We start from the raw sequence: 12,381 nt of genomic DNA, 5'->3' as shown, positions 1-12,381 counted from the left end.
AAAACGTAAATAATAATTGGTTTTAACCCCCTAATGGTCATCGTAGTGGTGGGATTCACATATTGTGTCAGGTGCTGTGTGTGTGTGTGTGTTGGGTTCTAAATAAAACTCACCACACTCTATTCTACATATGCATAAAGATGACCCTCACTGTTCTAAAGCTTTCTCACAAAGGGGCATATCTAGGGATGTCAGCCAGAGAACAAATAGGGTGAAATCCTTGCTTTTTTAAAAAAACGATAAAACGATAAAAAAACGATAAAGCATAGAATATCAAAGAAGGTGGGTGAGAAGCAGCTGCTTCCATTCACCCCCTGGACCTCACTGGTTCCTAGATGTCTCCCAGGTCAGTGTCCTGCTTGATCATACATGCCAGCCTAAGCCCTCGGCACTGTATCCGGATGGTCCTGACGTGAAAGTGAGAGGAACTTATCTGATCTCCCTTTGCCCTTCTTGGGACTTGCACCTCTCACAATAAATGACATGCATGCCTTCTTCCCATCTATTGCACTGTGTAAAACGCCTGCGGGTTGTAACGTTTAAGTCCAAATTCTGGTGCAGCAAGTACAGCTACAAGTAAATTCCTGCCTGGCAGAAGGATCAGTCTACGGCCACTACTTCAAGAAACACGTGAAACAAAATATTCTGGCATCTCTGAAATAACCCCTTTTTGGTCAAGGCCCTCATCATCTCTTTCTCCTGGTTTATTTCAGTTGCTTTCCAACCCCAGCCTCACTCACCCTCCCCAGGATGGCAGGGAATGCCTCACTCTAATCCCTCAGAGTTACCTAATGCCTACAGGATAAAGTTCGGGGTTAAACTTCCTAGCGTGAGGTAACAGTTCCTTTATTTGCGGTCTTGGCCTCTCCGCATTCCCTGCCCTTCCCGCTCTCAGCCACTCAGCATTACTGTTTCTTAATCCCCCGTTCTTCTTCCCACCTGCACATAGTGGCACACCCTGATCCTTCAGAGCCTGGAATGCTCGTCTCAGATGTCACCATCTGGTGAACTTCTACTCAGCTTTCAAGATCCATCTCAAAGGTCACTCCTTCTATGAAGGCTCCATGGATTGCCCTGGGAGCTCTTTCCTCAGAGACACCACTTACTACCACAATAGACTAAAACTTCTCTGAAAGCTGGGACCCTGCCTGTTCCAAAGCAAATCTGCCCCGGACTCCAACATCAGCCAAGTCCCCGGGATGGGTTTTAAAAGTGACCCACCCTAGAGCATGGATGCTGCACCCTGGGTACTTAATGCTGGCTTGGCCCACTCTGAGCCCCTGCTCACCACTTCCCCTGTGACCCACCATTTCTTACTCCCTTGCTTTACCCAGTCTGTGCTCTTATATTGTTCAGGTACAAGCATGTCTCCCGCACTAAGTTATAAACTTTGTAGAGAGTAGGAACCACGTATCACTCCCTTCTGGATCCTCCACATTTTATGGCTTAAGACTGCACATGGCAAGAGCTAGATGGCATCTGTGGGCATGACTTGGAGGAGGTAGGGGGTAGGTTGGGAGTTTTGAGAGAAACCAGAGAAACTCTAGGTGAGCTGAATGTAGCTTCCTACCTCCAGTGGAGGATGAAAATTACTTGAAACCTCTTGGGCAGTTCTCTGGGAGATGGAGAATTGGTAGGAAAAGGGAACGCAGTAAGGAGGAGATACAAGGCAAGGACACAGCATGCCATACTCAGAGGTGAAGTGGTGGCTTGCTATGGTAATAGAAGGTAGCATATATCTTCAGCAGTCTTAAAACTCAATGGCTTGAGTTAATAATAATTATAGGGACTTCCCTGGTGGCGCAGTGGTTAAGAATCTGCCTGCCAGTGCAGGAGACACGGGTTTGAGCCTTAGTCCGGGAGGATCCCACGTGCCGCGGAGCAACTAAGCCTGTGTGCCACAACTACTGAGCCTGCGCTCTAGAGCCCACATGCCACAACTACTGAGCCCACGTGCTACAACTACGGAAGCCTGTGCACCTAGAGCCCGTGCTCTGCAACAAAGAGAAGCCACCACAATGAGAAGCCCATGCACCGCAATGAAGAGTAGCTCCCGCTCGCCGCAACTATAGAAAGCCCACGCGCAGCAACAAAGACCCAACGCAGCCAAAAATAAATAAAATAATTAAAATAATAATAATTATAGTAGTGGTAGTAATAATAGTAGTAGCCGTGGTAGTAATAAAAATAATAATAATATGGAAAAGTACTCAAAATGTTAACAGCAGCTGCCTCTCGGTTCTAAAATTACAACCAGTTCTGTTGTGAGTTTCCCCCTCTGTTTTTCTTTAAAACTCAACTGCCATTTGCTCTGGAAACAGTATATGAATGGACATGATTTTTAAAAACTGAAATTATATTTTAAAAGCCACAATATACTTTACCTCTAGAGTCCCAGTCAATGTGTGTAATGTAACTAGAAGCACCTTTACAGATGCCAACCCTTTTGCTTGTAAGGACGTTGTAAATATCCACAAAGTTATCATGGGACGCCACAGCAAGGTATTTTCCTGTATCTATAAAGAAAAAATGAGTGGTTAACACCAAAACATTTTATGTGGGAATTTACTTCCAGGAACTTAGCATTTTTAAATGGGTTAAAGGTCAAGGAAATATTTTAAAAGGGTCCACTCTTGTAACTTTTTGTCCCAACACGTTTTAAAAAGTTTTTGCTGTCATCTTCACCTTTTGAAAATTTAATGTCAGAGATCATTTCTTTTCTGTGATGGAAGGAGACCATGTCTTCAACAGTGTCGGCATTTACAACCAGGAAACTCCCATCATTCAAGCCAACTGCTAAGGCTTTCCCATCAGGGGAGAAGGCACAGCATCTTCCACCTACAAAAGAATCCACAAAGAGCACTGTTGTGATCCGTGACTTTGCTACCAAACAAAGCAAATGAAGAGATGGGGAAATGTGCATATGTTCATGGACATGTGACTGTGTCTTTAAATTAGCACTCCTGGTGAGAAGAACTAAAACTTCATAATTTAAAACATCTCTTCCCTCCAAACCCAAGGACAATGATCATAATATTAAAAATAAGTTTTCAATTTCTTTGAGGTTTACCCATTCATTTCTTCGTATCTGAATACCTGGAGTTTTCAAAAGACAAGTAGAGTGAAGGGGGAAAAGGAATAAAGGATTAATATAACCAGTATTTCTGCTCCCAAGATGTGATACTTAAGAATGGGAGTTCTGTAATAAAATTTCTGGAAACAAATTTTTTTCATATCATGCTTTACACACAGAACTTACTTTAGAGCACCTTGGTGTTCTACTTTTAGTCACTCTAATTCTCCGATCCGTGGATTATAATCCATAATTCTAGAGGTGGAAGATTTTGTTCCTGTCTCTTCTGTCATGAGAAGAACGGAATATGGACATTCTCTCCAAGGGTGTCTACAAAACTGGGCTGAGGGGGCTACATGATCAATGCTTTCTACTGCTTTGTAGGGTCACAGGGAGACATTTCCGAACAAAGAGTATGGACTCGGTGGGGGGTATATTTAATAAGAATCCTATTTAAGGATATGCCCCTCCCTGGCCCTGTTCTTCTTATTGTCAAGACTTTGGTGAGCACAGCCCTAGGATGGGACAGTCATGCAGCCTTGTGCTAAGGCATTCCGAAGTGAGCTTCCACACCCACCCCTCAGCCACTGTTCAGAGCAGGCTGAAAAGCCACGTTCACACCAATAACTTTAAATTGGCTCATTTGAAGTATAATATGCCTTCCTTCCTTTCTTCATCCATTCACTTTGCAGTTATTTACCTACTACGAATCAGGCACGGTGCTAGTGCTGAAAGAACAGAAAGATCAGCCCTTGAGGAGGGACAGCAAGATTAGGTTAAGCATAAATATTTATTGTACGAATGATAAAAGGGACAGTAAAAGGGAGAGCTATTAATAATTACACCAGGACACCAGCTGTAAACTGGGTTGAATGGCCATCCTAACTCAGATGTGTTAGTTGTTCTTTTGAACTAATTTTTAACCTAGTGAATAAAGTCCATTGGCTGATATTCAAGTCACTCACAGCGAGGACTTGGTCTGTTATTTCCCCAGTACAAATCAGTGGCCAAATTATTCAGTCCTGTAGTGGGTAAGAGCATGGGCTTTGGAGTCAGACTTGGGTTTGAATCCTGGCTCCACTACTTACTAAGGCCCAGAAGTCCAGTGTGAAGACAGGCAATATGGTGGAGGAAGGCACCATCATGCAGCGGCCACAGGCGTGCTCTCTGAAGCCATGCTGCCTGAGTATGAATTCAGTTCCATCACTTACTAGCTGTGCAACTTTGGGCAAATGACTTAAGTTCTCTGTGCCTCAGCTTCCTCATTTGTAAGTGGAAATAATAAAGGCCTTACTCATTGGGTTCCCATGAAGACCAAAGGCAAAGTGCTAGCACGGTTACTGGCTCAGCAATATTAGCCACTGTCTTTACTGTCACTACTGTCTTGACACCTTTTTTCATCTTATCCCCCTAGAATACTCTCCCCATGTCTATTTATAAAAGTACCTAGCACAAATACTCTAGGGCCAGGCCCCGATCTCACCCTTTCCTGTCTTAACTTTCACAAATCCTTTGAGCCTCGGCTCTTAGGTTTCCTCCCTGATGGAGTTGTCTCTGGCAGTGGGCCTTACCCTGAGCCTCCATGATACCTTGTTTGTGCCAGAGATCTTTTGTTTGTCTGTCCTCACCCACTCTCCACCCTGCTCTGTGCCGGGAATTAGCCTGCCTGGACTCTATCAGTGGGCCTCTCACCCCCTGGCTTCTGATTCATTTGGTCAAGGGGCAGCAGGAGCAGGAGACTGGAGGGAGGGTAACGGGGAAGGAAGGATAAAGCACGGGGAGGCTGCGGCATGCGCTCCCTTGGCTGCCTCCCTGTGGGGTCACTGCATGCCGGCTGAATCTCCGGGCTGACTATCACAGCCCCTGCCAGGCTGTCATCTCACACAGCTCTCACTTTCAAGGTTCCAGCAACTGCCCCTCCTCTTGTCCCTTCAGGCCCAGGGCTGGCAATGGTACCCGGCTGTTACTAGCTGCATCGTGCTGCACCAGCCCTAGTCATTTCCTATACCCTACCCACCCCTTTATAAATAGTCCCGTTCTGAGATGCTCCTCAAGTTACCCAATTTGAATGGACCAGCCGTTGCTGGGAATCTGTTCAAATCTTGTCCGTCTCTGACACTAGAGACGTGACTGTTCATCCTGGGATCCCCAGCGCCTGATATACAGAAGCTGCTCAATAAATGTTTGCTGAATTTGCACTTCTTGGTATACCTCTTAGTTCTAGTGCATACAGGTGTTCAATACATATTTATTCGTTTCTTGATATTAACTATTATTTTTAAACTGACTTTCATTTTTCAGTAATAAAATCAGTTCTGGAGACTGTGAGGTATAAAAATAAGCAGCATTCTTTACAAGCTGATGAGTTTCAACTGACTCCCACAGTTCTAGATGAGAAGAGGAAGGACATATTGCCCCCAGGTGGCAAATGTCTGTGCAGTGCAAGGAAATAAAGAATAGAGCTGGGCACTGGTAGATCAGGCCAGCCTTCTGGAACGATTCTGCAGGTGATTAGCTATATGTGTAGCAACAAACACTAAATCCCCATCACCCAGCATATCTGGGGGCATGTAATAGGTGTGCTCGGTAAATATTAGCTGGATGAACAGATGAATGAATCCAATACTTTCGGATGTAAATACTTGTACAGATGTGTACGGGGACGTCACGTACCTTTTTTGAGTTTCCGTACTGCCAGCATACGGTGCTGGGAGGATAGTTCCCATATCCGCAGTGTTTTATCGTCGCTCACTGTTGCGCAGACAGGCAGGCGAGGGTGAGCCGCCAGCCCCCATACTTCTCCTTCCATGTGCCCCTGTAGGGGAGGAAACGGGGCAACAAAAACCAGTTCATGCTTCTCGGCTAGCCCTTCCCGCAAGTATCCCAAACAGGTTCAAATATGAACAAACACAGTTTGAGTTTCCTGGATCCAAAGTGATTGTACTGGATAAAGTTTTCGCTTGAACTTGAATCTAGAGCTGGGCCTGTGTGATGCTAAAGCATTCATTTGGAAAGCAAAGTAGGGACTCACATTGCTCCTAAGTTTTGTTAATATGATGCCGAACATCTTTCCATTTAGAAACATCCAAGTAAATAAGGAACTGCTCTCATTTTATCCTGTTGTTTGACATTGAATAAACACAGTATATATGCATCTTTTCATAAAACAGCTTGGTCACAATGACACAAACCACTTTCTTCCATAAAACCATATTCTGAAAAATGGAGGTACCACTTATCTCTGTCAGAGGAATTGGACAGCAATATTCTTGTTAATTAATTCTATTTCAGTTCTTTGAATGCACAGATTTGGCAGAGCAGATTAGAGAGAGCTAAATTTTCATTTCAAGTGTCCTGGGTATAGCTCAGGGTTAGCATTTATTCACAAATTGTTCTATCCAGGGAGCACAGAAAACCGAAAGGGGCTTGATAGGCATTGGACCAATTCCACATGCCGACGTCTTACCAAAAACACACTTAACTGGCTTAGAATAATAACTGAGATGAAACAGTGTTTAACGAATGAACAATCAGGGAGAAAATGAATCTGATTTTTCTAACTCATCACTCAGTAAAGCAGTGTAAAGAACAGATTAGATACGGAACAATAAAACAGACCAGATTGTTTACTGAATTTCTGCTTTTAGTGGCTAATTATAAAAAGGCTTTGCTTAGTAAAGCAAGAAGGAAGACCATACACAGGCATCTGAAAGGTGTTTGTAGTTGGAACGCTTTGGGGAACAGGTGGCTCTCCAAAGAGAAACTGGAAGATTCCGGTTTAACTGGGAAGCTGTTTGAGTAAAACAGTAATTTGGCAGAAGATACAAAGTTCCCAATACAGCTGACATTCAAATATCTGAGAAGGGCGTAGATATTGGTTTTGAATTTATTAGATTTGGAGCACCCAACATCCCCAGTTTTCTAGTTTTCTTCCTTTTAGAAGCCTCCCACCCCCAAGGCCACGGTCAGAGGATGGGTCAGGTGTGAGCCCTCCCTTGTTCTCCACCAGACTGGATCTGCTTGGGGCTCTTTTACAGACTGAGTCCTTTTGCACACAGAGGACAGGGTTGTGGGGCTCTGAGACCCTTTCAAACCACTGCATCATATATTGATTTAAAATGGTATTTCTTTAATCTAATATGATTATGTACTTTAATTCCTGGATCCTATAGGAACGGACAGTGAGTGAGGCAGGCTGGAAGTCTCTTGAGTGGCACAAAGAAATGAGCTTGGGACCTTACTTTCCTCCTGACCACCCTAAAGCTAATAATAACCAGCTGCATAATTGACAGTTGATTATATTCAAAGTGTATACAATGGGGATTTTCAGAACTCACCTCCTGTCTCTTCTCTCCTCCCCCCAGCCTATTCTCTTAAAAAAAAAAAAAAAAAAAAAAAAGCAATCTATTCCAAGTAACATTGAATTGCCGTGCTACAGAAACTGGAAAAATGGTTCTGAAATCTCCACACAGCAGGATAGTTGATGGGCTTTACCACGCTACCTCTACTATTCCTAAACTTTCCCTCGGCGTCCACCTCTCAGGACAGGACTGTCAGCCCCTAGAGTAAGCCCTATTCCACCACACAGAGCACAGGGCTGGTCTTGGCAGGAGCCCAACGAACACCGATTGAACTGAACTACTGAGTTCTACCTAGGAGGAGAGGGCAAATGATTGATAGACTGGAAGAGGAAAGAGAGATGCTGAGATAAAGGAAAAGAACGGCACACGTGTAAGGAGAGAAGATGGTCCTCCCAGCTCCACCGCCTGCCTGCCTAGTGCTTAGGGGGCCATGCCTTCTGCACTGTTTTCATGCAGTCTCCATGCTGAGGCGTGTGGAGAACAGTCTGGTGGAGTGACAAAGAAAAGGCTCTGGTACCCGACAGAGTTTGGTGTGAATCCCAGCCCTGCAGTTCTTAGCATTTGGCTGTGGGCAGTTTACTGGGTTTTGAGCCCCTCATCTATAAAACAATTACAACTAAGCAAAGCTGTCATGGAGATGAGAGAGGAATTTTGTACAACAGTATTGCCTGACACATAGTAGGTGCTCAATAAATGGCACCTGTGGTTATTTGCATTATTAGAACAACAGAAACAAATATAGTAAAGAATAGAGTTGTAGAGAATGAAAAAGTGAAAAGCCTTTATTGTCAAGTTTAAAACATATTTAAACAAAATTAGCTCAGCTATTATTTACTTTTTAAAATTTGAAAATGTAGAGTTAAAATCTTACGGTGCTATTTAAATCATATTGTAGTATAAATCTTACAACATACTTAGCAATATAGCATGTGGCAAACAGTTTAAAGTCTCAAAAATCTGAGGATTAAAAAGAAAGAAACACTGAACTTTCAATAAAATTAAATAAAAAGTCGTGGTCAGAAAGAAAAAGAAATTAGCTTGGAAGGAAAACAAGGGCAAGTGCAGCTGCAGAATAAGGAAATCGCCCCTCAAGGACGCATCTCAGCACAGTTCTCAATCTGGGCTGCCTGTAGCAATCAGCTACAGAGCTTCTGAGGTTTGCTTCTAACACAGAACTTTTTTTAAAACACAGATTCTTATTCAAGATATCCAGGGTGGGACCTGAGCACATGCACTTTAAAAACCTGATCCGTGATGTGTGTGCAGACCTGCTCTCAGGTGTAGCAAATCAGAGGGCCCCTTTCAGTGGGATTTTGGGGGCTAGTCCTAATACAGCAAGGCTGCAGGCATGCATCAGGTCAGGGAAGGAGGCCTAGCTCCTCAGACCCACAGAAGTCCTAAAGCTTAGATAACCAGTGCATATTCTTTCCACTCCACCTTCTGAACCCACACCCTCATCCCTGCCCGTGCCTCTTCCATCTGTAACTATGGCCTATCCATCACCAAATTGGACAGGACTACCTCCTCACCTCCACAGACTCCCACCCCCTCAGGTGACGTGTGATCACTTCTTCGATCTTAGAGGATTCTGCTGATGTTTATTTTAATCTGATTTTACCTGAATAACATTTTGAGGGGAGAGGAAGTGTAAAGACTATGTTATATGTTTACGTGAATCAAGGCTGAGACTAGAATGATGCACAAAATCTAAGGAGACACATATATTTGGTGTATACAGAGCAAATAATTTTTATTAGTTTGACAGATTTTGACAGATCAAGAGGAAATATACCCAAGAAGCCCCACCCACACCTGGACCTGATTTAGACAATGAGATTATGGACTTTGAACAGATACTATGATGGGATAAGGCTCTTGGGGACCTTGGGAAGGGGGATGTATTTTGCATGTGGTAGGGACATGATAGTTGGTGGCCAGAGGGCAGACTGTGCTGGACAGGTGACCCTCATGATGCTCCTGGTTTTCACACTCTTGTGTAACCACCTCCCTTTGAGTGTGGTATAGCCTGTGGCTTGTTACCAACCAATAAAATATGGCAAAGGGGATGGATGTTCATGATTACACATATGTGGTGATATGATTATGTTATTTAAAGTTACTTAAAGGCACAGTAGTACCCGTTTTTCCTCTTTCCCTTGCTCTCTCTGAGGAAGCAAGCAGCCATGTTGGGGAACCCCATGTGACGAGGAACTATAGGCAGCCTCTGAGAGCTGAGGGTGGCCTCTGGCCAATAGCCAGCAAGAAACGGAAGCCCTCAGTCCTGCATCCCCAACGAACTGAACTCTGCCAACAACTCGAGTGACCTTGGAGCAGATCCTTCCACGGTTAAGCCTCAGATGAGACCACAGCCCTGGCCCTCATTGCAGCCTTACAAAACCTTAAACAGAGGACCCAGTTAAACTGTGTTCAGACTCCTGACCTACAGAAACCATAAGATAAGAAATGTTTTTGTTTTAAGCTGCTAAGTTTGTGACAATTTGTTATACAGCAATAGATGACTAATACAGCATTTGCCAGACCCTGAAAGTGAGTGTCTCCTTAAATTTTGCACCCTAAGTGACCCCCATTGCCTCACCCTGGTTCCAGCTCTGGTGTGAATTGTGGTTTAGGATGTGTGCAAACACAGTACCTGAATGAGCAGTGTCATTGGGCCGTTCTTATCAATTTCCAGGATCTCTCCATTTTTCGTTCCCACCAGGATATGTCCATGTCCCAAAGTGATGGCACGAATTGAAGGGTTATCTTCCAAAAGCAAGCCTGAGGAGGAAAAATTGCATTTAATACTGCAAATGTTGTATTTAATATAATAAAAAATAAAACGATTGTAATGATTATATAAATTCTGTTTTTATAGTTCCAAAGTACTAGGTACTAGGCAATTATCCTTGATATTTCTACCAGGAGCCAAGGGCTCTGAACGTGGAAGAAAAAAAGACAGTTGATTTGGTAATGGTTTTCCAAGAACTTAGTACTATCTTTTCCATCTCTATGAACAGAAAGATTTCTACTGCATACTCAGGAGTGGCACCTTTTGAGCTGGTTGACAATGCTGCTCTTTTAATGGCATACGTCTTCAAGCATCTTTCAAACATATCATCCCAGAGTTCCACAATTCCATCCTTTCCACCTGTTACAAAACCCTGTGAAGGCACACATCAGAAGAATTATATACACATCAAAATGACAAGGTACCCACCCAGCCTCAAAAGGATTTCCCCTTGGGTAAAGAAGCTTTGTTTGTGTTTTCTTCCTAAGTATAGGAGGCTGAAAAATCTGAATGAAAACATAATATTAATATAATATTTTCTGGAAGCATCTCTCCCCTATTTCTCTAGCAGGATTAAACACTTTCTCATTGTGTGTCCATTTCACTTTCTTCAGACCATTGGTTGGAATTTGGCACCCTGAATCATGGACGGTCATTTCTGTGCCCAGTCCCCTGACTGGAATGTGGATTCTTACAGAACAGGACCAACCTCAAAGCCTGGCAGAGTTTCTGGAATCTCATATACTCCTGCTGAATGAATTGGAATTAACATCACAATTAAAAATGACTGTTAAATATTTTAAAATATTTACTTCCAGGAAAAACATCATTATTTATTACTAAGAGTAACTTAGGTATTTCATATAACAAAACTATCCTGCTATTTTGTTCAATACACAACAATTTCCACAATAATTAAAATCCAGATTAATTTTTACAAAACCTGGAAAGGAAAAAGCTTAACATATTGGGTATTTTTTGCTAGATGATGATTTTTACTCTTGTTCTAAGCTTATGATTTCTTGGCTTTATTAGTTTTCCTTTTTGGCAACTTATATATACAAACTGTTCTTTAAAAAGTTGGTTTTTTTTTTTTTAAAGAAAAATACTGAGTAATTCATTCTGTTTTCTCAGAAACTTCTAATGTACTTCATTTCAATGAAGTTTACAAGGAATTAATATTGTGGAAGTTTATTACATTAAATATCCTTATTTATCCTTATTATAGATTGTGAACCTGGGGACATTCACTCTCCAAATTAAATTTAAATGCAGTATATTATAATGTGATATCCCTGCCGTTTCCCATGATTTTTCAGCTTAAGTTACCAAGCAATAAAAGAGTTTAAACAAGTTATATCACATCAACTTCTGAGTCTACAAAAAACTTTGCATTCTGCTTTAATCTTTTCTAAAACTTGAAGTTTAATCAAAAACAAATTTGCTAGTGAAAAACATCTTAACCACTAAAACAACCATTGTAGTTGCACATCTAACAAGAACCTACTTCCATAGCGGGATCAGCATATTTACCTGGGAACAGCTAAATGCAAAATGAGGCTTGGCTCAATAAGGTGTATTAGGTGGCTTAGACTGTTTGGAGGTCAGAGAGCACACATAAACTGGTACCATCAGCAAACTAGCAGTGAACAAAAAATTGACATTTTCTGGCAAATTGATCGAAGAAAGTGTTTTAAGGGCACTGAAGGTAAGTGTGATCTATTTATTTTTATTTTTTTTGCCATGCCTCGAGGCATGCAGGATCTTAGTTCCCCAACCAGGGATCGAACCGTGCCCCCTGCAGTGGAAGCACAGAGTCCTAACCGCTGGACTACTGGGGAAATCCCAAGTGTGATCTTTATTTAAAACAACAACACTGCAAGGCAGGGGACAGATCAGGACAAAGATGAGCTTGAGTAGAAATACAGCTGGTGTGATGGTTAATTTTATGTGTCAACTGACTGGCCACAGGGTGCCCAGATTAAATATGATTCCTGTGTGTGTCTGTGAGGGTGTTTCTCGATAAGGTCAGTATTTGAATTGCTGGATTCAGTAAACTGCCTTCCCCAATGTAGACGGACATCATCAAATTCATTGAGAGCTTGAATAGAACAAAAGGTAGAGGAAGGACAAAATCACCCTCCTTTTTCCTGTCTCAC

At 42.5% G+C, this 12,381-nt stretch overlaps 1 protein-coding gene across 1 annotated transcript in view; it reads right to left on the bottom strand.

The window, feature by feature from the left end:
- Positions 1-12,381, bottom strand: part of EML6 (EMAP like 6) — a 317,613-nt gene that overhangs the window by 66,636 nt on the left and 238,596 nt on the right. The window contains exons 19-23 of the mRNA XM_068564158.1: positions 10,484-10,595; positions 10,085-10,212; positions 5,747-5,888; positions 2,686-2,838; positions 2,385-2,516 (exon numbers count right to left, since the gene is read on the bottom strand). Coding sequence (XP_068420259.1) covers positions 2,385-2,516; positions 2,686-2,838; positions 5,747-5,888; positions 10,085-10,212; positions 10,484-10,595 — 667 coding nt within the window. The remainder of the gene's footprint in view (positions 1-2,384; positions 2,517-2,685; positions 2,839-5,746; positions 5,889-10,084; positions 10,213-10,483; positions 10,596-12,381) is intronic.

Source organism: Eschrichtius robustus, chromosome 15 (genome assembly GCF_028021215.1).
Source record: "Eschrichtius robustus isolate mEscRob2 chromosome 15, mEscRob2.pri, whole genome shotgun sequence".
NCBI lineage: Eukaryota > Metazoa > Chordata > Mammalia > Artiodactyla > Eschrichtiidae > Eschrichtius > Eschrichtius robustus.
Note: the sequence above shows the minus strand (reverse complement) of the source record. Positions and strands in the feature narration are given on the sequence as shown.